The sequence below is a fragment of the Battus philenor genome, unplaced genomic scaffold (assembly GCF_028537555.1).
Source record: "Battus philenor isolate CCGP_79_NKW_IND1 unplaced genomic scaffold, ilBatPhil1.0.hap1 SCAF_24, whole genome shotgun sequence".
In the NCBI taxonomy this organism is placed as follows: domain Eukaryota; kingdom Metazoa; phylum Arthropoda; class Insecta; order Lepidoptera; family Papilionidae; genus Battus; species Battus philenor.
This window is the reverse complement of record NW_027181687.1, coordinates 8,378,371-8,403,257: the sequence shown is the minus strand read 5'-3', so window position 1 is coordinate 8,403,257 and position 24,887 is coordinate 8,378,371. Positions and strand designations below refer to the sequence as shown.

The 24,887-nt window shown below is 31.5% G+C and overlaps 3 protein-coding genes across 3 annotated transcripts in view; 1 reads left to right on the top strand and 2 right to left on the bottom strand.

Moving 5' to 3' along the window:
• Nucleotides 1-3: 3 nt before the first annotated feature.
• On the bottom strand, nt 4-10,345 carry p47 (NSFL1 cofactor p47). The gene is made up of 9 exons (XM_068767953.1): nt 10,142-10,345; nt 9,456-9,678; nt 7,640-7,745; nt 7,118-7,200; nt 5,761-5,813; nt 5,172-5,290; nt 4,000-4,131; nt 2,518-2,644; nt 4-1,605 (listed from the first exon to the last, which is right to left on the bottom strand). Exons 1-9 carry the CDS (start codon nt 10,244-10,246, stop codon nt 1,390-1,392), a joined length of 1,164 nt encoding a protein of 387 aa, XP_068624054.1. The 5' UTR covers nt 10,247-10,345; the 3' UTR covers nt 4-1,389.
• A 373-nt stretch (nt 10,346-10,718) lies between these two features.
• On the top strand, nt 10,719-14,299 carry LOC137924458 (uncharacterized). The gene has a single exon (XM_068767844.1). It carries the CDS (start codon nt 10,878-10,880, stop codon nt 12,372-12,374), a length of 1,497 nt encoding a protein of 498 aa, XP_068623945.1. The 5' UTR covers nt 10,719-10,877; the 3' UTR covers nt 12,375-14,299.
• A 7,982-nt stretch (nt 14,300-22,281) lies between these two features.
• Nucleotides 22,282-24,887, bottom strand: part of cyst (rho guanine nucleotide exchange factor 18 cysts) — a 60,844-nt gene continuing 58,238 nt past the window's right edge. Inside the window, exons 33-34 of the mRNA XM_068768076.1 lie at nt 23,919-24,010; nt 22,282-23,582 (exon numbers count right to left, since the gene is read on the bottom strand). Coding sequence (XP_068624177.1) covers nt 23,447-23,582; nt 23,919-24,010 — 228 coding nt within the window. The 3' untranslated portion in view covers nt 22,282-23,446. The remainder of the gene's footprint in view (nt 23,583-23,918; nt 24,011-24,887) is intronic.

The window sequence follows — 24,887 nt, the reverse complement described above, 5'->3', positions numbered from 1 at the left end:
TATTAAAGCCCAATACTAAAACAACGTATCCAAATATTTTTGCAACGAATCATTTGAACTATTTTCGAACAGAATGGAACACAGTCCTTTAGCCACAATTTACGATTGTACAAGACATTTTTAATTTTTATTACACTAAACAAAGTTACTTAAATTTTACTTTCACCACTGTTCAACTTTTCAGCTTGTACAGATTTATTTTCAGTGAAAGATATATGTTTTAATATAAATCATACATAATAAAAGACAAAAATATTGATACGTCACAAAAATATATATGTGAAACTCATACAAGGCGACTTAAAAAAATTGCAAAGCTAGTGAAAAAAATTACTTTAAGTTAGACGAAAAGGCTTGTTAGGAAATGGTTGTAAATCAAGTATAACATATACGCCTTTCACGCTAAAAATAACTACCATTTATACATACGTAAGACAAAGCAAAAATAATATAATGTGGTTCCATAACTGATGTTAATGTGTACTTCCTTGAAATTGAAGTTTCATACTTCCTTTATTAATGAAATTGGTCCCAGACAATTTAATACATTACAAGGGATGTATGTCTTGATAATTCCAAAAGCTCCGAGTAAATGTAATGTAACTAAAATGCATTGGTGCAAAATTTCAACTGATATGTTAGCAATATTTAGCAGAAAATCAATTATAATAGAAATCATTAATTCTAATTAATATTAGAAAAATTGCAGAAAACGTACTCTATTGTAAATTGTAACTAAAGGGCGGTGCAACCATTTGTTCACGGATTGTCGTGCGTCTTTCAATCACTTCGACGTATTGAAGACTTTTTTACAAACAAATCTGAATCGAAAGTTTCGAGAATCAAAATGCTATTAACATTAATAATATGTTTCATTTAAAAAGTATCACATTATTTATTACGGATGCGTCGATCGGAAGATAAAACTTCTTAGTGAATTAAGGAATTATTAATGTCCGTCACTTTTAATCAATCAAATGAATTCTAAATAAAGGCAAGTTTATAAAAACCAGTTGTAGACAAGTTCAATCGTAATAGGTACTACCAAAACCGCTGTACAGCGCCTTAAGTATGCAGGAGCCGATTCAGTGGGAGAGGTTATCGGCCGCTTCATTACTACTATTCAATTGTCGCGGCGACGGTGCTCTTGCTCGTCCTCCCCTCCGCCGTGCTTTGCAGGCAAGGTACAGCGGTTTCAGTAGCAAAATACTAAAGTAGTTTATACAATGATGAGTTTTTGAGAAATTACTTTGGAATAAATTAAGCATTGGCCTTTAAACTGTATTAATAAAAATGGTATCACTACGCACGACTAAATCCGACGCAATAATCGCCGAGTTTATTTTGAAATGGTGAAACACCAAAGTGAGAAGAGATGGGGGCGTAGGTCTATTTCAGCCGCTGTAGGAGGGTGGTGTTAAGTAAGTTGGCTTGCGCCAGCGTGACGGTGTGGTCGGACAGTTCCACGCTGGGGAACGTGGTGAGCAACATAAACGATTGCAGCTGGTAGGAGGGCTCGGCGCGCGCGATGTACTGGTGCAGGTCGCCGACCGTGTGCGTGTGGTTGAACCGCCCTGTTAGCCGGCTGCCGTCTGCCAGACGGAACTGGAACAAGTTTTAGTCATTATAACAACAGTGACAAAGAATTTTTCATGTGAAGAACATCGATAATTAGGATAGATGCAACAACCATTAAAGGGTGATTCATTTACCGACATTGCAAATGCAAGCAGCACTGGAATAAGTATAGTATGAATAAAATTATCCGATCTAAATACAAACTAGCGGCTGCTACGTGATAAAATTTATTTGCAACGCGTGAACCCTTCTTAAATGTTCTAAATACAAAACAAACTGTCAAACGCGATTTTTTTATTTTATTCTACTTGTATAAATAGTTATTTAAGTAAATATAACGCAAGATATTACACGCGTTGCTGTGGAGGTATATAACAAATTTGATTAAAAAAATATTCATAAATACTGACAAAATTTGATCAGAGGTCATAACTCACAAACAGCAGGAAAACTGCAAGTGACTTAGAAAATCGGAATATCATACATAAGCCTCCCTTATCGGTATCCAATGGGAGGTTGTGGGCGACTTGCATCTTTCACGTCCATATCAAAGTCGTCTGTCCACCATTTAAGCAACCATCACACGCTGCACTAGCAGGTCAGTGGTATCCGATCCAGAACCTTAAGGACCCAGCGGCTATCTGTTCTGCGAGCTTGTGGCCTGCAACCTGCCACTTGAAATTACAAATCAGTTACTTTCGTTAGTCAACGAATATGATCGCTTGCTGAACTTTTAGGACCACGGAATTAAAGTAATTTACAGGTTTTTAAGCCTAATTGAACTGAAATAATGTTTTGAGAAGTAAACACCGTGGTTGTTCCATACAGAAAGCTAGTATTAATATTTCATTTTGAAGGTTGTCCGTGTGGTAAGCCTAATGGCTCGTGAAGCTTTACATGACGGTGTGTGAGAAAGAGTCTAGGTAGTGGCAACGATACCTGCAAAGTGGTGACCGGGTTGGATTCGTCAAGAGCAACGGCTTCTTGAGCGGCGCGCTGATTTGCGGCGCGGTCGCCAGATGACGCCGCGACCGGGGCCGTCGCTCCGACCGTCGCCGGCGTTGGGCTGCAAACAGGTATTCCATAATCATCATTTCAGCCGTAGGACTTTCGCTAATAAATATAAGTCTCATCTATTTCCAATAGGATTGAAATCAGTCTGCATGCAGGTTGATACACACCTTATATTATTTTTATTAAGAATTGCCAATTTAAAATTGCCTGTCATTCAAATTTAAATTAGGCCAGTATCTTTTTATTATTTTGTTATTGTATGTTATATTAATTTTGTTGACAATTCTTAATAAAAATAATATAAGGTGTGTATCAACCTGCATGCAGACTGATTTCAACACCACAACATGCTAATTTAAAAAAAGAATTTAGAAATGAAAATTAGATCAACAAAAATCATGCCAAAATCTAATTTAAAAAGTTAGGTAACTTTTCATTCTTCAATTAACTTTTTGTGATATATTTTTTTCTATTTATTTATATCTGTCATAGCGCTATGTGTCATTAACATGTTACCTTAAATTTTTATTTTCATGGACAGGTAATAGACGAGAAATGCTCGTCACATTCATCATCATCTTAATGTCAGCCGATAGACGTCATGATAACCGATCTTGCACTGCCCGCATCCAGCGCCTTCCCGCGACCTTAACTAAGTCGACGGTCCTCTTAGCTGAGGACCTACCTACACCATGTCTACGGCTTCGCGATTGGTCTTCGGTTGCACAAGCTATCTCCCAGTGCCACTTCAAACGGGTAATCCTTTGACATACTTCGGCAACTTTGGTTCTTGTGCGGACCTACTAATTTCTGATTCGATCCCGCAACGATACTCCGAACATAGCCATCTCCATTGCTCTCTGGGTAACCTTGAAACTTCTTATAAAGCTCATCGTCAATGATCGAAGTTTTATTGGTTGATACTAAAATCGAAAAACTCGAATAGTAGTTTGACTTAATTTTTATTCAAATATTAAAAATGAGTGACGGTAAAACGTATTTCCTTATTTTTATATTATTAATTTTTTTTACTCCTTCCTCCATCTTATTTTTAGGACAGGGACATAAACCTTCCTATTTTCACCCTCTTTCTCTCTCATTCTTTGCAACATCTCTCTTTCTTCCCTCATTCATTTGCTATCACTCTCACAGCTTTCACCCACATAACATTCACGCATCGCCTCCAATCCCTCGCCATATTTCTTGTTACACGGTTTTACGGTATTATATTGTTTTGACTTCACTGCACTAAGATGACAAACATACATGAGCAAAACCTCTGAGTTAATATTATTGTGTGTAATAATTAATAAATTAATGAATATTGTCGGATTTTGTGTATGTTAGAGGAGAGGGCTGTTAAATTCAACACTTAATCATGAAAGTAGAAAATTTTTAATAACTTGCCTTCCAAGTAGATGACCTTTTCCAGAGAAGGCTTGTGGTTTAGAAGTGGATCGTGGGCATTCTTCATGTCTTCGATCCTCTAAACTGACCCTCACTTCACCACCTGCTCTTGACAGCTCACTCGGTATTTCCCTTTAAAAATAAATTCACTCTATAACATCCGTTTTCTGACCAAATCTAGAAATTGAATTGAATATATTATAGTTAAAACAATTATGGTAATGCATAATTTGTTTTATTATTTAATTTCCAACACTGACACTTCTTATATACATATTATGTATATAAGAAGCGTCAGTGTAAAAACTATATCTAGTATATAATTACCAATTGAAAAATACTTATATAGAAGAATTGAATATACATAAACACATATTATAATTGGATAAGATATCTATAAAAGAAATTGGTCATAAGCTATTTTACCAGCTTTAAAGTGGTGAAAAAAAGGTGTAGTTAATTTTGGTCTCAAATGGCGCCTGGGCGTTTTTATTTTAGTTACTTCTTACAAAATACAGAGTAATAAATAACCAAAAGGGACAAAAAAATTTTCTGTATAATACAAAAAGTATAATCAAAAAAGTATAATCAAAATTTGTAAAAACATAATATAATTTGTAATCATAGAACAAATATTGGTATTGATATAGCAATGCTGTCTGCAAGGTGATACGTTAATTTCAGTTTAGCCCGTATAGCAGGAAATATTTTCAACATTTGGATTACTCCATAATAAAATTAATCACTGTTTACCACCTCTCGACTTTGTACTATTAAAAGTAATTAGCCTATTGCATTCCAATAGTAATTACTTCATACAGGTGATTAGAAATAGGATCAAAAGGCTTAAAGCTTTTGCTGACAAATGAGCAATACATTCTTTAATACTTTTATAACGATAACCAATCCCCTCATACATAAAAATTACACATAATGTAGGCATAGGTCAACTATTATATTGATAAAGGCTCGAACCTCCTTTTTAAAGTTTACTGACTTCCGAATAGTCGTTTATTCTAAAAAACACTGGATAAGAAAAGCAGAATGAAGAAGTCAGATTTGTGAGATGGACAAAATAGTAAAGTAGTATCTGATGACTGTCAGTTTCTCTTAAAATATAAGTCCAGGAATTGTAGGCATAAAAATATTATAAAATATATTGAAAAAATTACCCTCGCCGTATACAGTTCAGGAACTCTACGTTTTCTGGATCAGTGTAAGCCCTGATGGGTCCAGAGTCGACAGTGAAACCTTCACGATAAAGTTGCAGCCTCACTGACCGAGATTGTTCCTAGAAAAATAAATTAAAATAATATTTCAATTGCTTTATGTAGTCTATCCACATTTAAATCAATTCTTTTTCATTGTAACATACTGACATTATAAAATCTGGAAAAGTCCACTTAATAAGGTTACCATTTGAAGTCTTTATGGCAATTTTTTGAATAAGCTTCAATCTGACAATATTTTAGGACTTATATTAATATGATAATAACAAATATTAATTTTAATGTTTTATAGTATAAGACATATTTTCACTATTTTAAAAAATAATACAAACTGGAATACAAGTTATACATATGTTATTATAGAAGTTAACAAAGTGAAATGAAACCAAAGTGTTTCAAAGAGCACTATATATTAACATATATATTTATATGTATATATATTACAATTCTTTAAAACACTCTGTATAACACATGTATGTTGGCATACAACATAATGACTTCTGAATAACTACTATGAAAATTAAAATCTTACCCGTTGTTGCGCATTTGAAGGCGTGACTTGTTCATGATCATCTGCTGTTTGCCCTAGAACATGAAATGTTATCATACTTAGTCAAGTTCCATTGTTTCGAGACTTCTCTTTAAAAAAAGTTATACAAGACTATGTTTCTATTGTTTAACTTATTAAGACTCGATTTGTGGACTCTGTGAGTCTAACTGAGTACTGGAGTAGGTGAGCAGCGATTCTCCCAGAGCCTAACTCAGAACTGCCTCTATTATCATCCAAAGTCCTTCGCTTTGTTTAGTGGTTTTCCTTGGAGAGGACATAAGATCTTACACATTATACACAGTCTTCCAGACAGTTTACACATCAAAGATAAGTCTATGAAATAGATATTATCTCTCCTCCGGCTTGGGCATTAATCTGCAATATCCTACTACTGTATTCATAACTACTTAAAAAATATCATAATTTACAATCTAAAAAAAATTTTTTAAGGAGAAACATAGAAGAAACCCTTAAATTATTCTGTTTTCTTTTTCTTCATGAAGGAATATGTTATTATCATTTTTCACTGATAATTGATATATGTACACACAAAAAAATATTATTTCAAACAACTTAAAATGTTGACATAAAACCAATATCTAAGATAAACTTAATTTATAATATATATATATGGAAACTAAAAAAATTAAACCACATATTTTTTAATTTCATTTATATGATGTTCTGAATCATCAGCTTTTACAGATTCATCAAAATTAGTTTGTGAATCAGAATTCAAAAACAAAATTTCAGGATTCCTGATTAATTCTGTAACAAAGCTAGTGGACTTATAGTCAACAATGTTTTTTTTTTTTGGATTCCCACTATTGGTGGCCTCTCGCTCTCCCCTATCGTATTTATGAAACAGGGCATCTTCTTAATCTTATTTATTATAAATAATATCCTTAATTAATATGTATACTTATGATATAATTATTTACATGACTGTATGTTTTATTTATTTTCTCTTTATTTAAGCCTAAAATGTTAAATATTTGTTTTTTTGTTGGATTCTTACTATAGTACTAATCAATGAATGTGACACGAAAATGCGCACTAAACACAAAAGGCAGGCATATGAAATATCTATACACGGCTCGCCCGCGATCCCATGTTAAACAGGTCAGATTGCACACATATACACAAAAACACACGAATCCACAACCACATACATGGACAACATTCCATTGGCGACAACAAAGAAACATTTAACTAAATTGCTACTTTTTGTAAAAAAAAAAAAAAAACTTTTATCTATTCTTGTATAGTAGTGTAATAGTATGCAATAAATAAATCATTATTGTTAAATATCACTAATGGCTTGGAATCATAGACTTACCAAGCCTGTATCCTACACCGCTGAACACTCCTTGCCCTCTGCTAGTACTGCCTGGTTCATTTTCAAAAACCACAGCACCTTGTCTACAACAAAATTAGATAAATAAACTAAATATTCAACAGTAAAACCAGATCCCTTTACCTCATAATCTTATTGCTGAGGGCTGTGAACTCCTCCATAGATGAATGCCCAGTGAAGGATACTGTCCCATTTGTCGCCTTTTAAGACACTACAAGAGGACATGATATGGAGAGAAAATCAAATACAGGACATAAATAACAATAATACAACCAGTTTATTTGTCTCACTTATTATTTAGAGCACTCAATTAATTCATAAAAATTTGGAGAGTCAATATGTAAGTCAAATAAATATTTAAAGAGAACTTTTTATTAAAAATGTACCGAAAGTGATGACATCTTGTTCTTTCTATATCTAATGGAGATATAGCTAATAAAATTCACTTTTAATACGCATTGCACATGGATAATTATCGAAATTTGTAAAAAAAAAAGTACTCACTCTCTGACACTCTTGAACATCTCTGTAACAATATTCTTTCTTCCTTTACCAGGTCCCAAAATCTGCTGACCTGATCTTTCTGATCCTCCAGCATAAAATGCTTGACCTAAAGCAAAAAAGAGTTTTTTACAGTTTACAAGAAAATATATATGTCTGGTCAATTTATATTGCGGTCTCACAATACTGGCAACTTAATTTATTATATTAAAGGGAACTTTTTTAGGTTTATTACTGTCATTTCACTTTTTAAGTGACAATTGGACAATTGAACACAGGCCTCTGCCAAAGAGTTAAGTCATTATGACATTGTGAAATTCAATAAAATCAAATATGCAATTATGGAAAAATTTATTTTATTCTCAACCATACTTGTCTGTTCCCATTGGATATAGCACTTTCTCCAAATTTTGCATAGGGAAAAATATAGAAGCTTTTTTTTAGTAAAAAATTAAAAAAATGGATATAATAGCAGAAGTGCATCACTTAACCACAATGGATTTTGATGGATTTATAGAATCAATTATATACAACAGAATATAGATAATAACATATGGTTAAATATAATTATATGTTATTATCTAGCAGTCATCTTTATCAATGTTAATAATATAGATTGTTAAAAATGTATGATTTCTGTTGAAATTTGCACTAGAGCTTAGTAGGCCTGTATCACAGCAATCAGGGTGGTTACAATTATGTTTATTCATAATTTATTTTTTTAATTTGTTTAAATTTTGGACTACTGAAATATCAATATTGGATGCAATTACTTTTATATGCTATATGCTACATATATTATGTTTACATCCAGCAATGACAGACCTGCTTCGTTTGTATTGGTAATGTTTTTAAGTTCCTCTATTTCTTTTTTTAATTCATTATTCTCGAGCGTCAAAGTCTCTATTATTTTCTTTAAATCTTCAATCTCAATTTGTTGCTCTAAGTTATTTTCTTTCATTTGTGTACATTGAGTTTGCTGGCAATTTATATCTGTGTGCACGGAACTTGGTGGAAATTGATAGTAAATTCCTGAGATAAAATTGGACATTCTTGCCTTGATGCAGTCGTAAGTTGTTTTTATTTGGGGATCAATTACATCTGTTTTTAATAAACAGTTATTATATTAATACATATAAGAATCAATTTAATCTCAAGTTTTTAATTTTTGAAACATACATAATATGAGGCTAAAATGTAAATACAACTATTTAATTTTGATGAACTAAACACACAAATCATCAAAATTTACTTATTTTTTCAAATGACTTTTACGCTCTCAATATCTTCAATTGCTATAATATAAATAATATTACTTAAAAGCAGTATATAATAAATATAGCATATTGTAACAATTCATAAAAAATAATATGAAATAAGGCATTTACTACTATATCAGTTTAGCAACTACTATTACTTATATGCAAGATGTTTCCTATTTGTCTAATTGAAATTGGCCTATGTCCAGTAATGTATACCCTGCAGCTTAAATAATGATGATGATGATAATTTATATGAAAGAATGTTCAATCAATTCAATTTATTTCCTGGGAAATAACTACCTTAATATTAATATACATAACCCACACTGTAACATAATTTTTAATATGGGTACAAATGGTTACTATATATTTCATCCAATGCACAGTTTAAGTAATATGGTCTTTATAGTACATAGCTTTTTATTAAAAGCACTTTTGTATTGAATAAAACCAGAGATCAGAATGGGCAAGTGGACTAAAAACTACATCTATAGTTTATTAACTAGAAACTAACTTAAAGTCAATATACATTTAAATATCGAGTCTTTATTTTTTACCTTCATCTTCATCACTGGAACTGTCTTGTTGCAATGATTCTAAAGTGGCAAACTTAGAACTTCCCTGTTTTTTCTTATCTTTTTTCTGTGGACGTGCTGGAGATGTTGGTGGTGACTCCATATCACTGTCAGACAGAACAGACACTGAGGCAGCTGCCGGTGTGGGATTAGCAGGAACATCATCCACATTGCCGCCATGTTCATAAAAACTGGACAGGGCAACCTGTAATCAGATAAAAATGTGCACGATTTAATAAACACTAAAGACATTATTATCTAAAGGACATAGATTTTCATAAATAAACTTACAAATAATGCTTTTTTTTTAGCAAATATGATTTAAACGTTAAAAACTTATTTATATAACCTATAGAGCATAATTTCATCATACATTATCAATGCATAATTTAACAACAAAATTTTCACTAGACCCACAAGTAAATTTAACAACAATATGAAATTATTAAAACAATACATTCAAATTGTATAAAACCAACGTTATTTCAAAAGCGTCTAGTCATAACATCGTTTGAGAAAAATTGTTTTGAATGAATAATAAAACGAATTTATGAAAAAAAAGTAAATTGGCCATAAAGTATTGATTTCTAATCAGCTAGTACAAACTTTAACAATAATAATGTATAAATTATTATAAAAACATGTAAAATGTATCTCGGCAAATTCACCTCTAGTTGCCAATTAGCTGATTCTAAAAAGAATCTACTTCGCGCATCGTCAGCGCCAGTAACATCACAAAACTGTTGCAGTGTATCTTCTTTGTTAACAGACATTATCAGGATTTATTAGAACTCTAAAAGTAAGTAAGTTAAGAAATCTCTAAAATGCCGATGACTTGCTTTTCATCCGTAAATTTGGTGCTCTGACATTGACAATACAATTACAGTTGTCTTACAAGAATACGCAGTGTTATGTTTGTTTTGTAGTGCTAATAAAAATCAATTTGTTATACGGAACTATAAAATAATTGAAAATTCACCATATTTTAGTTTTAAAAATATGAAGAGTTTAGATTATTTAATTAGTCAAATTTCTTATTTGGTTACGATTTAGTGCAAGAATATATTATTTGTTTTCATAAACGCACTGTATAAAATCCAATATAATACTTAAAAGATTTCATAATTAGTATAAAAATTTGAATTGTTATCAAAATGTTTTGCGAGTTTATTCTTTACGCAGAATCTATATAAAAATAATATAGCAACATTCCTTTGCTTCTTGTCAGAGTCAGTTTATATTTTTGATAACCTGGAAAATCGGAAAATCAAATTTTCATTGAAGTGAATGTTTGATTATATCGTGGATAATTGTATGTGATCATTTCTAATAATTTGTGACCGATGGTATCATCGGCTAAATGTATTCCCCGAGGCAAGGTTTATTTCAAGTATTAGTAATTAGATGAAGACTCATCGGAAACCATCAGCGAACATCATGCGAAAATACTACCAGTTAATCCTTGTTTTGATCAGTTTTATTAGCATCGTTACGCTTCTTATATACCGCCATGAGTATTACCGCCTACGATATGTACTGGAGGTTCTCAACTTTTTTGGAAAGCCTGGCTTATCTGAGATAGAGTTTTGTGGACCGGGTTTTAACGCTACAATGTTGTCTGAAATACTACGTAATTCTTCGATGGAAGTTAGAGAAACACCACCACTTTTTCAACAAATCGACGATAATTTTTATTCATACTCATCCTTCTTACGATCTTATCAAAAGTACGAGACTTTAACACCAGCATATGCTTATACTATTGATACAATTGTTGTTGGCAAAGCCGGCGTTCATCCTACATTCCGTTGCAACATTTGGTGGGAAAGTGATCCTAAGCCTAAAGCAGGAAAATTTACTTTCAAAACAATTTCTCAACCAATAAATGATTTTAATTTATATGTGTTCCAATGCACAATGAATAAAAACTTTGGAAAACCAAAAGGTGTTAGTTTTTATGTAAATGATTACAACATTAATCCAATACATGCTCCAATAAATAGACTTATACAAGTCAATACAAAAAGAAAACCAAGGGAAACTAGTAGTATTAAATTTGTAAATAATATTGTACCAGCAATTTGTGTTATACCAAACAAAGTGCCTATAGTGTCTCGTGATGCATTTATAGAATTCCTTGTGTTTCATCACATGATGGGTGTAAATTACTTTACAATATATGATAGTACAATATCTGAAGATGTGATAAGAAGATTAAATTTATTACCAACTGATATAACACAATGGAATATACAATTTTTTCCATTGAACTACCCATTTGTATTTTCCAAATCTTATGAGATTGTAAGAAATACAGTTGAACTGGATTGCCTTTTTAGGCATTTTAGATATGATAAAGAAGAATCTGACAAAGCAAGTCATGTAGCAGTTCTTGCTTGGGATGAATTTCTTGTACCACGTTTCCATACAAATATTAAAGGGGTCTTAAGTGATTTTGATCCAACTCGGCAATTACGTTCTATAATAGTCCAGCCGCTGTTATTCTGTCTTAATCAGGCTGATGATGATTATGCAGAAATTGGATATCCCGATATATTAAACAAAAGACACTACTATAATTTACCAGAAAAACAGACAATTATCAACATTATTAATCTGGATACAATGTCTAAATTTGATGAACTGTTTAACCTATCATCTACGCGTAAAGAAATTTCATTGGATATGATAGGAGTACACAAGTACACTGAATGTAGAGACAGCAAGAAGTATAGTCCTAAGGGGTACAATGAAACTCAATTGCAAGTTTTTCAACACAAACTCGAAGGTGCTATCACACAGTTTGCACAGAGTCTAATAAGTAATAAAATCTATAGATTGTACAAGTCTGGTCAAATTTGGGAGAGAACTGCAAATGAAAATGTAAGGGAAATGTTATAAAAATTATAAGATAGTATTATAAACGAGTGCATGCTTTTTGCCTTAACAAGAATGTAATGTAACTCCAATTTGACAGTGGCTAAATATCTCACATATGGTAAACTCCAACTAGTATAAGAATATTGGCTATGGTGCTACATAATGTATATTTCTTTCATTGCAAAAGGCATAAATATATGTACTGTTATAGTATATTGTTATATCCAAATTATTTGGGACAGATATACAATTTTATTTTACAAAACCTTCCCTCTTGCTAATAAATTCAAAAGAATTTTCTTTTATTATCTTTTATGGTTATACAACATCATTGGTTACATACTGTATATTAATAATACAATCAGAGTAAAGCATTATAAAAATTTGGATTACTAAATTTCAAAATTAACTTTCTGTCCTAGCAGTCTGTACTGCCAAAAGTTGTTGGTTGGTCATATTCCATTAGAAAAATAATTTCATGTATCATATTTTAAAGTTATCACATAATACTGATTAAAGGTAGATAAAAATTGCTGTAAAAGTTTTAAGGCTTTTAACTGTCAAATTATACTAATTGATTGCTGTTGGATTACAAAGTGCCGCGATGAAAGTGTTATACATTTTATAAATGCAATCTGAGCTTAGAGTGGAGATGTGCAATAAAGGATGACTTTGTGTGTAACATCTCTGCAAAGTACTGCCATATAATGTTATTGTATTAAATATGTTATAATATAATAGATTTTTATGAATATATAGATTCCTGTCTTACAGTTCTGTAGTATGCTTCATTATATATAAATACAGTTTTGTATTAAATTACATTTAGTATATGAAGGCAGAAAAGTGTAAAATAGGAGTAAAAGAAATAGAATAGAATATGAGGACATACCCTTCTCTTGTATTCGTGGACACCCTACATAAAGAGTACATAACATTAAAAGTATTTCGTTAGGAGCAATTGCATCCAATGCCCTGATGATACATTTTGTATTATCTTTATAATTCCTGGTTAAGTAGTCATCTTTGAAATTTAATTTCATTGGACATGTTTATTACAGTGAGAAGAATATTTATTTTTCAGTATCTTAGATACTTATATGCATAATTTGAAGTTGTGGGTCTATTAATTGTATCATGTTCAGTTATACCTCTGTGATTGGCTTATTTGTTCATAATATAAAGAGGTAAAGAATGTTCAAAAATAAAAGCATTTGTTTCTTTAACTTGTCGACAAAATTTTGAAAAAAGCGCTACGTTAATCTTTTTCGGCGATTATCACATCATTTGCGATTTAATTTTAATATAATATTTGTACATTAGGAGATGTAATGATACCATTTATTCTTACACTGCCAATTAAATATGTACTCAGTGTAAGAGTATTAGAAGGATGTGCCTTGTAATTATGAGGGTTATTTATGATTAGAGTTAATTCATGATATGAATTTTATGCTTCATGTAATAAGACTGCTTATCTAAATATATTATAGTCTTTAGGATATAATTTTGATCACTCGAAACTAATACTTAAAGATATGATAAAAATTGTTTTATTAAATACCTAATACTTCCTTCAAGTAATGTTGAGATGGATATTCATCATCATTTCAGCCATAATACGGATATAGGCCTCAACCGTAGATTTTCAATAGAACAGGTAGAAAGTGTCCTGCATTCACTGTCTTTGGACGACTTTAACACTGTCCCCTTAAGGCTTGAATTGCCATCTGTTCCGAACGATATGTTGTTTATTCACTTCAACTTCCAAAGCCGCTGGGCTAGGTCGGTTACGGATCCCCTTGTTGTTAATACTATGTACCAGCTTAACCTGGTTGATGCTGCCTGTGATGAGCTTGTATGAAATTAATTATTTTGTTATGTAAATAACTCCTATTATCGTTTGTTTTCGATTACCAAGGGAGCCTTCAAGCGTATACTGTAAAGAAGTTAAGACTAAACAGCTTTAGTACTTTGCCAACTCAAGCCTTTATTTCTTTTTTTTTTTTTTGTGTTCCTTATTTCATCTGCGATCAGTCCCTGGACTATAAGCGGATTTGTTGAGTGGTTATAGCTTTGGACGGGGTCTCCCCGGCGGAGACACTACTAGTTCACCATCGAACGTCTAGTCTCTGGATGTCATGGCGTTTAAGACGTTTCCTGTACTGGATGCAAGTCAATTCGGAAACTAAGTCATTTGGGTGTTTGTCTAGCCGATTTTTATAATTAGTAGATGACTGCTGGATCTCCTCCTTTACTGTTTTGATCTGCAGAGCTTCGTGGATTTCAGAGTTCGTGAAGAACCATAGAGCGTTTCTTATGGTACACAGTATGCCATTTTGTAGCCTTTGTATAGTGGTTATGTTGGAGTTACAAGCGCTTCCCCAGAGTTGGATCCCGTACATCTACACAGGTTTGAGTATCATTTTGTAGATAAGGAGCTTGTTGACCACCGATAGTTTAGAGTTACGAGCCAACAGCCAGTACATAGACCGAAACCGTATGTTTACCTCATCACGCTTCTTTTTAATGTGCTGTTTTCATGTAAGTCTTCTGTCCAGGTGTATTCCAAGGTGTTGTTACGCAATTGTACGGGTGGGCCATTTCCTTTTATAAGCGTGAAAGTAATGTGGATCGATTTAGAGGCACTTGCCTTATGGCGCCAATTCTGCAGCCAGTCATCTACTTAGTTGAGGCTTTCTTGTAGAATGTTTGAAGCAGGGTCTAAGTCTGGGGATTTTTCCCACTTGCCAACAGTGCAGTATCGTCAGCGAATGTAGCATTCATCACTTGTGATGTCTGTGGGAGGTCTGCTGTATACAGGGTGTATAGGACTGGGCCAAGAACGGAGCCCTGGGGTACTTTAGCCAAGATCTCAAAGATATTTGATACGTCTCCACTTTCCCGTACCTGGAACATGCGATTCGACAAATATGAATTGATTAAGGTATAGTAGGTGTGTGGTAGTAGGTTTTTTGTTTTGGAGAGTAGGCCCTTATGCCATACTTTGTCGAACGGCTGTTGGATGTCGAGAAACACAGCAGAGCAGTACTCTTTAGCTTCAAGGGAATGTCGTATCTTATCATAGACCCGATGAAACTGCTCTATAGTCGAGTGTTGATTCCTAAATCGAAATTGATGTTCAAGGATTGCTTCATTTTCCTCTAGCAGTGGCAGTATTCTGTTCAGTAGAATTCTCTCAAACACTTTAGACAGGACAGGTAATAAACTTATCGGTCAAAGTTACCGTCGTAGCAAGACTTGGGTTTGAGGTAGTGTCTCAGAAGTCCTCCTGCGATGAAAAAATCTAGCAGATAAGGCTTTTTCTTTAGGTCTGTAGGCCAGAATGTAGGTTCGCCAGACGAGATCGGGATTAAGTTATGTCTATCTAAGCACCTTTTGAGCTGCCTGCCTCTTGTAGTTGTTAATCTGGAGCCAAGCACACATACTGGGGAGTATGTGTGAGTCCTAAATGTAATATATATTTTTGGCTATGGTTTGGTGCTTCCCAGTATAAAAGTCATACTATACATACACATGTATCGATATATCGTTTTATTTACCAAGAGCTTAATAATATCCGCAACAGCGGCTTTTTTTATATCGACCCTCGTTTTTACAATACACTGGACATCGTTGTCCAAGAAACACATTGAGTCCAGATCATACAGGAAAAAAACTTGGCCCATTCAGTTTCTGATTATGTTCAAATACAATAATGCAGAATATATTTGAAATAAAAATGTTGTGCTTAGCAATTCGCATACCAAGCGTAAGTAAAATTGGCACTCCCTCTTCACTCCTTCATTTGGTGTGCGAGATTCAGTATTCTTTAAACTTGGTAACACCGCATGTCCCGCTGTAGTAATATCTAAAAAATATCTATAATGAAAAAAAGATTTTAAACGTCAAATAAAATACGTTTTAAATGATTCTAAGTAAATGTTTATTTTTATTCATCTATTCTAAATACAATGCGGACATTGCCCGCTACTTTCACAGATCGATTTATAATTCATAAAAGTAAATACAGCTAAAACGTACCACACAAATGAAATGTCTCTATCATTATTATAAATCATTTAATATCAATGGGAAAAGACATGGATCAATGAGCACTGTTGAGCAATACATAGCAGTATTGTCGTTGCCACGGGAGATAATTACAATAATAAAAAATAAACATCAATTAAAGCTATACAAATTTTAAATATTGCCATATAATTAAGTAATAATTATTTTTTAACTTCAAATTGATTTAAAAATATACCATTATCATTTATATGTAAATACTAAACAAAATATGACTATGGGATGCGTAGATGCCTTAACCTTACATTTTCAGAAGACAAAAAATACTTGATAACTTTGAAAATTCAACTACTCCTGGTTTTAATTATTTACTATATGACACTGAATACAATATTTTGTATTTTTTCCAGTTTATAAATTATTATGCCCAATGTTTATCGATAAGTGGTTGCGAGTTCTCGAAAATTTAGAGCCTTAATTTATATCACAAAAAATTATGTATTGAAGTTTGCTTATTTGTATCTCTACAAAATTATATCATATTGCATCATTAAAATCAATTGGAAATAATTATTATTAAAACATATGTTGGTTAAATGCAGCATTGTTCTTATTTCTAATACCAAACACTAATTGAACGAGAGAAAAATGTATTTGGTATAATATATGAAACATTTAACATTTTAAACGCATCAGTTTGGCTGTGCAGTAGACAAAACGAATATGTTTACTTTTTGGTGCTGTGATGTATATACAGGTTGTCCCATAAATGAACGTCAAGTCGCACGAACGTTGAATAATTAGGCAAGTAGTGGCTAACACCAGAAAATGAAATAAAAAATTCGGACACATATTTATACACTCTGGGATGTTGTTTCTATTAGTATGACAACAGACCCTTGCTATTCATTTTTTTTATTTTCATGTCAATCATTTTAGCTGTAGGATGTCCACAACTGGACATAAAGTTGACGATGGATAAAAAATCATACTACGAATTAGTTTTGATGTAAAATAACACTGTAGAACCCTTCATTATAATCGACCATGATTGAAAAACATACACCACGTAGATTTTTTAATTAATATTCTGAAGTGAGTTATTACCCTACCTGCCATATAATCGTGACAGTCTTGACGTCGACTCATGGGACACACATATATATAGATATATATGTATTCGACGGTGCAAAATAAATCATTTGAATATAAGAAACATTTTGCGATCAATCAGAAAAATAGAATATACAATTTATTGTCATGATGTTTTGGAAACACTCCGATAGAGGTCTATAGAGATATAATATAGAGAGTTTTTAACCTACATTATATAATTTTTATTATGCAATCAACTCCAATGTCCAAGTAAATAAGCATATTACTTGTAAAATATAATTTATACTATAATTCACGATTGTATACATATATATAGAGATGCATAAGAGTCATAGCCTCTTTTTAAAATAACACACTGCTAATAATAATCTGACCTCTTCGACAGTGCTATAAATATATTTTAATTATTGAAACATAATCAACCATTCAATCAAACATCATATACGCATGTATAAATATCGTAAAATATTCATAAAAGCACTCTAAATATGATATCTCTATGCCGTACACATTAACAGATAGACACTATCTAATTTAAAGATTGCCATATTGAAATTTATTGCGAGTTAAAATTGCTATAACATCTATGTAGACATAAAATTCCCATAGAGTACACTTCACTTATTTGTGCATCCAAGTCGCATACACACATAGATGCGAATACAAATAAGTAACGCGTACACACAATAAGTCTTAAAATATCTTATCTCAAACGCCAACGTTCATTATATATATACACAGTACGAAATATGTGTCTTTAACGAGACAATAGTTTTAAAATATCACCGTTTCTAAAGACTAAAACGTTAAAAAGGATTACAGTAAATGCACAAAAAATAGTCACATAGTCTTATGAGTTCATATAACAACAGTATTCTAAGTGAGCTTAACAACTGTTGTGTGCGGGTATTCGGAAAAGTAGCGAAGCTTTTATATTTTAATTTAACGTCAAAAACTTAAATGAAACATGTAGAAGGTATAAATGGAAATGCTTGAGGAAAGCCACATACTCCAATACCACCACGTAAGACTCTTTGAAACTTTACGAAATCAGAAAAGCCTGGAGAAAAATGGTATTGGAGACTGATTTGATTAGTCTTAACCCATAGCAATGAAGAAACGACTTAGAAAGAATACTTAAATGCAACAATAAAAAAATAAAAAAAAAACAATTTTAATTTTATTCTAAATCGACGCTCAAGTCTGATACTACATGAATGCGTTCCCGTAGTTCTGAAAATAAGAGTCAAAGTTTGAGGTTCTAGCCAGTAGGAGCTCAACATAAATCTTCCAAGGCTGTTCCATTTATAGAAATTAAACTGATTATTGCTTTACAACCTCTTTTTGAAAAATACTTTTATATTTATGTATGTCCTCTGATTTTTCCAGGTAGTTTAATATACACAATGTAAAATATCACAAGCAAAAAAAAAGGAATTGGTTTACCTAAGACTCGACTTCAAAGATAGCTCTTTTATTAGCATACATTTTACCATGGACAAATTACGCTTTTACAACAGGATCACAGGTAATATTTTAAAAAATAACAATATTTGTGTGTTAAAAGTTACTAAGTTATAAATAACTTATACATAGTCCTGAGTTTCTTTCACCTGTTCAGATCTAAGCAATTATCTGAACAGGCGATAGACACATCTTGAGGTCAGCAAGAGATGTAATTTATCCCTTGAATTAGCAATTTTAATTAAAGATTTCTCCGAGAAAATAAAAATTGAACTGTTCCATAAAAATGCTACCTAAATATCCGCACACAAAACTATAGTAAATGCCAAAAGACTAGCAATTGTATGTGTTTATTTCGCCTCATTCGATTTAATATAAAAAAACTATGCAGTTCGCTATTTCAAAAGCAACCAACAACAATAAAACACGCCAATTTATAGATCTCTATCTAAATTCACAACAATCGTTATCACTTTAAACGTGAGACTGTTCTTATATTCTCATTTTAAATTCTTCTGGGCCGGGAATAACGAACTGCATTAGCTCTTTCTCCGTCTATCTCCCTCTGTTTTTGTCTCTCATGCTTCTACTTAGTCGTATTAACATGCAATTGCCATTCTTCATCACACCTGGGTTACAACATTGTGATTTAGATTGTAACATCATTTAATAGTATAAATAAGGGTTGTAACACTCTTGGAATCTGACAATTATTTTACGTTCCAGTACCATGTTATATTACCAACCATTAAAATTCATTACAACAAATAACTGATTAAAATATGTACAAGATGTCCCATGAATCAACCTTAAATCAGGTAATGATATATAAACCTTAGAAAATAAATTATACATTTTTATCAATACAATCAGTTAAAGTTGGATTTGACAGTTTAATAAGATTGCAATTTTATTTCAATAAATATTTTTAAGTTTAGTCGCCACAAAGTAACATGAAAATTAACAAAAATCTACCAAAAAAAAAACTTTCCTCATTCCCAGTCCCATTTGCGTTTGACGTTGATTTATGGGAATTGGACCGATACATTGCAGCCATCATACATAAAATTTACACTTTTTCGGATAATAACCTTTTGAATAAAAAGATGTGTAATAAATCAAATACATATCTTGTTTTTGTTGAACTTAAGTCATAAACCATTTTAGTGTTACAACCCTTTAAATTTTTTAACGTATATACATCAATAACAGCAATATTTAAATGCAGATCTGTGATTTTAAGGAATCAAAAAAACATTACGTAAAACTTGACAATGCATTTAAATTTTATAAATATGTACGGAATTTCTTATTAAGCATGCAATAATTAAAATATATCTGTATTTTAATATTATTGAAAATATCCATTTCATATATGTTTGTTAAACATTTTTATAAAAAATCATATCTGTTTAGTGACGTCAGAAGTGAAAATTTGAATTATCCGACTATTGAAAACTAAACACTAAAAGCACAGACTTAAGATTGAATTCAATGCAGCACATGATTATTATAGTGATATGAAAATTGTAGGATTTTTAGAACAGTTTTGCCATAGTATTTTACTTAAAAATGTTACTTTGTTGTGGATATTTTTAATTTCATATTTACGTTTCTTGGTCTATTTACCTGTAAGCGTTTGTATGAGTAATCCAAAAATACAGTGTTCGTTAATTATATTTTATATTGTGGAATCTGTGTTACCATAATACAAATATATACATAAATATATCTTGGATAATTAACAAATTATTTGTACACACGATTAAAATATTATACAATAAATTAATGAATATTTAGATGCATATTTACCTAAAATTTATGAGTTGGCTAATTATGGAAAACACTCCCAATAGTACAAAGCCCGGAATTTTAGGATATTTAATTCATTTTTATTCTGTTTTGTTTAACATAAGCAACTTTTCTCGAACGCCCTATATAAAGGGTGGGCTATAATAAAGTTCACTTTTGTTTTATTAGATAACTTCTTGCAACCAGTTTTAAGAGCTGATTCCAATAGGTCAGGGCCTACTTTTTTACACACCTACAGCATGTAGGTTGTATGTTCTCAAGGAAAGTCATATCAAGACGAGAGAAGAGGATTAAAATTGAGTTGCAACCACGAATGTCTCAAGAACAGTCTTCTGTATTTTTTTTAAAACACTTGCTGAATTATTTCGACAACAAATGTCAGTGATTCCATTAGCTTAAACATGCAGGCATTTTTTAAACCTTTAATGTCATTTGATATTTAATTTTTTTTGAAGTCTGACGCCTGATAATAAATTGAAAATATAATTATATTCAATTAAATATCAATTATGTATATTAATAAAAAATACGAATGTGCAACAAACCACAATATGTATTTTATATTATTATTTTTAAAAGTGAACTTTATTGTCACCCTATTTGCTTTAAGGTTAGAATTTACTTTAGAAAAATAGTATACATATGGATTATGTATGATCCCATTTGTTATCGTATTGTTTTAAGAATTAGTAATACCACCAATGTTTAAAAGATATTTCAATAAATAAATTAGCTGCTTCCATAATTTCTTAGCTATAACTAGGGCAAATGTGAATCCAAGTATTCTATAGTATTGCAATCAATTTGTTGTAGTAGTACTTAATATATCATAAAATCGATTTTATTTTGTTAAAATTTGATATTTCGTAATAAGACAATAATATTTTAAACCTTGATTTCATTGAGTAAGACAAATAGATTCGAAGCTCGCTTAGACTTTTAAAATAGTACGGAATAGAATTATTTTAATGTGTAATTAATTTTATCAATATATATATTCAACGCTACAATTCATCAACATTTCAACGTTCCAACAATAGAATATGTACAAACCATCTAATTTAACAACGTTTATATTCATAGATTTCTAAAGAGACATTCTTTACTTGTTTTTTCATCTTGAAATTTTATTATTTCATATCCGAGACCTAACTACGACGTAACACTAATATTCAGTAACTTTATAACTAACTGCAACTCGACTAAGACTCTACTAGACCGCTTTTTTCGCCGTCTTAAACCAAACGGGTGCTCCTAAAATTTCAATTACATACCTACTTCATTAGCTGCATTTAAATACTGATAAAATTATAATAAGGATAAATTAAATATTAATTTTAATAATTCATAAAAGGAAACATTAACTATTAAAATATATTTAATATTAGACCGTATTTATAGCATGCACAATAGGAATTATTTTGAATTATACATACGCCCTTTTTTAAATAAGCAAGAGATCATTTGAATGGAATGCTTTTTCATGACAACTTATTCTCTTAGTCGGAACTATAGCCATAGGAAAAGGCAGAAATAATAGATGCCAAACATGTGTTTATAAATGTTTGTTACAGGTATTAATATATTAACTAAATTACCGTAGGGTACAACTTATCCAAAAGTCAATAGTTCATGAAATAATAAAATAGAATTTTTACTATCTGTCCCTGCAGACTGTACTGCTAGAAGTTATTGGCCCGACACATTTAAAAAAAATCTTACTTATTTTAGAGTGATCATTTAAAAAGGGTGATTGTAAATAGGTGTAGACTTCTATAGTCTGTACGACTTTGTTAAGTAATAATAGAGCTTAGAAATGATATAAAGGTGATGTAAAAGTGACAATAAAAAAAAATCGTCCTAGTTTGTTGTGGGCTCTTCTCAGATCAGTTTCAAGTTAGGGATGCCATTACAGGGGAGTTCAATTTGATTCTAATTTCTATCAAATTGTGTACTTCTGGCAATCTTCTCATCTATCATTCTATGTCGTATATAACTGCCACTTGAGTATTAAGCTATGAAAGCTATTTAAAGCAGCTGATAGTTAATATTATTGACTAAAATAAAATGCAAATAAGTGGTCACTGTAAATGATTCTGCACCAAACATATACACCCAACTCTTATTTCACACGATTTTGAAATAATACGGTTCAACAATTATAATAAATACATATTTTTCAATTCTTATTTTGACAGTGCTTGTAGAAATTTATCTATATAGCAACAAAATACAATTGGGAAAATAAGAACTTCTTCAAGCCCAACAGTTGTACCAGATGTATCTGACTTATACAGTGACATCATTTTTGGGGCCAGTATGTAATAAATGTATAATTAATTAATTAAATAAAAAATAGACGTTTTAATATGTAATTTTATGTTTTGTACTTATGGATTTAAGTTTTTGTTTCGTAAATACTTATATGATATAGATTTCATTATTACTTCTTTTGCACGTACTTATAGGGAACGCTATCTACCGTGTAAAAAGAGAATTGGATGTATATAACGTATGCTTTAATGCTATTGGTTTGGCTAAAAGAAATAGATAGATAAATAATAGAGATGTGTTAAGAAAGACATTCCCGTGCATAGTTCCATCAGCGTAGCAGTCTAGGAGAGTCGACAGTCTCAGGAGCGCGTGTGGGCTGGTGGCGAGCGCTCGTGTCAGAAATAGATGACCTCCTCCTCGGGAGGTGGTACTCCGGGAAGGGCCGCAGGGGGTGGGGTCGGCGACGGAGCCCCGCAAGCCTCCGGGGTCCGCACACGGAACTTATCCGGGAGCTTTGGGTATGTATTAGTTCTGTAATATAAAAGTAGGTTCGGATAATAAATTAATTTTAATTTCTTTTAAAATTAGTGTATTTAATTGTAATATATCAATATCAGCTGTCCCGGCATCCGCGTCATGATTACATGAATTTAAATATAATACATGAAAAATTAAAATTTCACCAAAATAAATGATTATGTCATCACAAACGCAACTTCTATTAATTTGTTCTTTTATGTGTTAATGTGCAGCCTTTTATATGTGTTTTAAATATATAAAGAGTTGCTCAAAATTTATTCAATGGCATCACAATTTTTTCTCCTGTTCATTTGTAACCAATACTGTTAAATACTAAATTATATTCACCTAGTAGCTTTATTATTTAACTGTTGTTGCGACGGTAAGGGTGCAGGGGAACTCCCTGTTCGAGTGTGATGTATTACTAAGCCATGTGTGTGCTGGAAAGAAAGAGGCAAATTTTAACACACATATACTTTATACACTGTTATAATATGTAAAAACATTGAGATTAAAAAACTATAAAGAAAAACAATTGTATACAGGATGATTGGTTATACGTGTAAAACCAGAATGAATATATAACTGATGTGTCACTGAAAGCCTTTACATAGCACCCGTTTCCAATCAACCTGTATAAAGGGATAAATCTGAAAAACATTACATTAATTTATTTCTTCAATTGGAATTCGAGAGACTGATAGCCTCTGGCAGTACAAAGTTGAGACAGATAGGAGACAATAATTAATTTTCACATGTAGAAAATAGAATTTTAAAAACACATTTTCTTGATGATAATCATTACTTTCTTTATTATTTTTGGAACCATGGATTTTTGGATAGGGTGTACCATTAATTGACAGCAAATATCTTTTTAAATATACTCTTGTAACCAATTATAATGTATACTATATATTACTACTATATATTTAATCATTGTATACTTACGTATACAATGATTAAAATCTTTGCATGAAGTCTCTTTTGTACTGAATGTCACTAAAAATAAACGCTTCTCATCCAACAGAATAAAAGATGTCGCAAGAAATATACAATATGTTAACTATCAGATAAAAATATCTTAATTTATTATTGGTTTACTTAAAGCGTTATACATACAAATATTCTAAATACAAACGTATAACAATTGCAAATTATATGCCCTTATACACAACTATGACAATAACAAGCGCAAACAACAAAGCGAAACAACAGACGAAATGGTTGAAGTAGATAAACATTAATTCACCTGCTGAAGAAATAGCGTCGTAAGCCAGTACAGATTCAATAAAGCTTATTTAATAACCCCAATAAATT